The sequence below is a fragment of the Zonotrichia albicollis genome, chromosome 7, assembly GCF_047830755.1.
Source record: "Zonotrichia albicollis isolate bZonAlb1 chromosome 7, bZonAlb1.hap1, whole genome shotgun sequence".
In the NCBI taxonomy this organism is placed as follows: Eukaryota; Metazoa; Chordata; class Aves; order Passeriformes; family Passerellidae; genus Zonotrichia; species Zonotrichia albicollis.
The window spans coordinates 7751039-7754337 of record NC_133825.1 but is presented as its reverse complement, the minus strand read 5'-3'; the positions used below and the strand labels follow the sequence as shown (position 1 = coordinate 7754337).

Here is a 3299-nt window from a genome sequence, read left to right as displayed (position 1 = left end):
TCTAAATTTAAAGTGTTAGACATTCTTTGCCCATCACTGTTGGATATCGGTACTAGATCAATATCCATATATTTTTAATAAATCACATCACTGCCTCCAGTGTTCTGCTCTAACTGGAACCGAGGGATGTTTTCTCAGTCATGTCCCTCAGTGGGACCCATTAAAACTTGATAAACTTTGGAGTGTAAATTTAACTTCCAGTTCTTGAGAAGTTTTTGAACACTCTCTCAGGGACTGAGTTTGATGTAAACAACACCAAAGCCCCAAGAGGCTCATTAAAGTCCTTGTGCTGTGTCTGTGCTGCTGAGCTTTAAAGGAACGCTCTTCCCAGGACCAGCTCCTCTCCCAGCCCAGCAGGGCTGAGGGCTCTGCCTGCAGGCACGGAGGGGACAGGAGCCAGGCAGAGACAGGCTGAAGGCAATCAGGATTGAGAAGACATTGAGCTGAGACTTCACTTGGAGAAAGATCTTCACAGCCCTGTGCATGGTGAGTGTGTGGGTGCAGGGCAATGTCCCCTGTGCTCCTGGAGGGATCTCATGAAGCCAGCACACCACACAGCCTGGGGGATGTGTCAGGAGGACTCTCTCAGTTTCTCTGTGGCACTGGAGGAGGAGGAGGAGGAGGAGGAGCAGGAGGAGGATGTGCTGCAGAGCGGGGTTGCCCTGGGCACCGTCAGAGGGACAGGGCAGGACGGCTCCTGCTGCCAGGGACGGCTGCAGGGGCTGAGCTGGGGCTGCAGCCAGGGCTGCCCAGGGCTGTCCTGCAGAGCAGCTCCTGCAGCCCTCAGGGCTCTTGGCCAGCCCAGGGCATGTGCCACCTGCCAGGGGCAGCTCTCAGCCTGCCTGGCAGCTCCCCATGGACGCTGCAGGGGAGAAGTTGGAGGTGGAAGGAGCCACCCCCATCAGGGCAGATTCCTCCTGCTGTGGAGATGGTGCTGCATGGCCAGAGCTGCTCTCAGCTTTCTCCTGAAGGGAAGGGAAAGGGGCTGTCAGCTTTGTCTGTGTCACAGACTCCTGCACTGTCACCCTGGGCATCAGCAGATGGGCCTCAGATCTCCCTCACAAAGTGCCTCCTCAGCCTCCTCTCCCTACAGGCAGCAGCAGCAGCACCTTGGCGTGCAGCATCTCTGTTTGTCTGGCCTGCCCTTAAGGCCCTGGTGCCAGGGAGATGCCCCTGGGCAGTGCCCTGTGCTGGGAGGGGTCTGCAGGACAGAGCTGAGTCCCCAGGGCTGGGCTGGGTTCTGGCAGCACTGGCACGGACAAGGCTTGAATAGAGAGAAACAGCTCCCAGTAGGCAAAACTCCAGGCAGCAGAGAGCCAAACCAACCCTTGGTATTCCTCCCTGTCCAGCTGCACAGGGAAAGAGAGAAGGGTTTGGAGAAAACTATTTTTTAAATGGAGAATTCAAAAAGTCCACTTTTTTTGTCAAGAAAGATCTAAGAGTGATCATGCTGAAATAGAGAGAGGTAAAATGAACAAAGGGCATCTGTGTGGTTCCAGCAGGTCTGACTGCACTGGGACACCAGGAGACCTGTTTTCCCTAAAGTCTCCCCAGTATTCGGGCTGAGTGTAATGCTGAAGACAAAGCAATAACTCAGAAGGAGCACAAACCCAAAATGAAAACCAAAGAATTTTAGAAAATTTTCTATAAAAGAGGAAAAATAATTTTTAGGGGATTCCTAATAAAAGAGCATAAGATGGACTCAAGGAAATCTGTCACAGCTTGTCAATGTCTTCTTTCAGCAGTTCACCATGCCCAGAGTGAAGGAATGTCCAACAGCAGCTCCATCAGGCACTTCCTCCTGCTGGCACTGGCAGACATGCGGCAGCTGCAGCTCCTGCACTTCTGCCTCTTGCTGGGCATCTCCCTGGCTGCCCTCCTGGGCAACGGCCTCATCATCAGCGCCATAGCCTGCGGCCACCACCTGCACACACCCATGTTCTTCTTCCTGCTCAACCTGGCCCTCAGCAACCTGGGCTCCATCTGCACCACTGTCCCCAAAGCCATGCACAATTCCCTCTGGGACACCAGGGGCATCTCCTACAAAGGATGTGCTGCTCAGCTCTTTTTCTTTCTCTTCTTCATTTCAGCTGAGTTTTTCCTCCTGACCATCATGTGCTACGACCGCTACGTGTCCATCTGCAAACCTCTGCACTACGGGACCCTCCTGGGCAGCAGAGCTTGTGCCCACATGGCAGCAGCTGCCTGGGCCAGTGCCTTTCTCAATGCTCTTCTGCACACGGCCAATACATTTTCCCTGCCCCTGTGCCATGGCAATGCTCTGGGCCAGTACTTCTGTGAGGTTCCACAGATCCTCAAACTGTCCTGCTCACTATCCAACTTCAGAAAAATTTGGATTTCATTGGTTGCTGTCTGTTTAGCTTCTGGCTGTTTTGTGTTCATTGTTTTCTCCTATGTGCAGATCTTCAGGGCTGTGCTGAGGATCCCCTCTGAGCAGGGACAGCACAAAGCCTTTTCCACCTGCCTTCCTCACCTGGCCGTTGTCTCCTTGTTTGTCAGCACTGGCTCTTTTTCCTACCTGAAGCCCCCCTCCATCTCCTCCCCCTCCTTGGATCTGGCCCTGTCAGTTCTGTACTCAGTGGTGCCTCCAGCCCTGAACCCCCTCATCTACAGCCTGAGGAACCAGGAGCTCAAGGCTGCAGTGTGGACACTGATGACTGGATGCTTTTAGGAACATTAAACTGATGGCCAGTTTCTGGAAATCTCTTGTAATAAAAGTTATCCTATTTTTGTTTTGATTGTGGATTTTTTTCCCTTTATATTAATTTTCTAGTACTGCCCACAAAATAATGTCATTTTTCGTGCCATTTCTCATTTTGTTTCTCTCCACCTTCTCTGTGGCCACAGACTGTGTCAATGAGGGGCTGTGCTCTTGGTGGCTTTAAAGGAAATAAAGGATCTCCCAGCAAAGTTTTCACCAAAGATCTCCCTTTTTGTTGCCTTCTCTGGAGCTGCAGCAGCAATGTCTGTGTGCAGAGCTGGGGGCAGATCAGGGTTGGCACAGCAGCTGTTGGTGTTGCCAGTGCTGCTGCCGTGGCCCTGCCCTGCTGCCCTGGTGGCCCTGGTGTTGCTGCAGGGCCTGAGTGCTCTCGGGGCTGGGCACAGCCCTGGGGGTGGCAGTGCCGGGGCTGCAGCAGGGACAGGCCATGGGCACTGCTGGGGCACCGCGGATGCATCAGCCCAGGGCCTGGGGGCTCCAGGCTCCTTGCCCAGGCTCTCTCAAGAACACACCCAGGCCAATGCTCAACACAGAAAAGCCCCGTGAGCAGCCCCAGGCT

General features: G+C 53.7%; 1 protein-coding gene across 1 annotated transcript; it reads left to right on the top strand.

Annotated features, from left to right (window-relative positions):
* The first annotated feature begins 1768 nt into the window (after positions 1-1768).
* LOC141729603 (olfactory receptor 14C36-like) lies at positions 1769-2692 on the top strand. The gene has a single exon (XM_074544307.1). It carries the CDS (start codon positions 1769-1771, stop codon positions 2690-2692), a length of 924 nt encoding a protein of 307 aa, XP_074400408.1.
* Positions 2693-3299: the final 607 nt, after the last annotated feature.

Bases quoted from the DNA above. Each gene is read 5' to 3' on its own strand.
- LOC141729603 (XM_074544307.1), top strand. From the start codon at position 1,769: ATGTCCAACAGCAGCTCCATCAGGCACTTCCTCCTGCTGGCACTGGCA.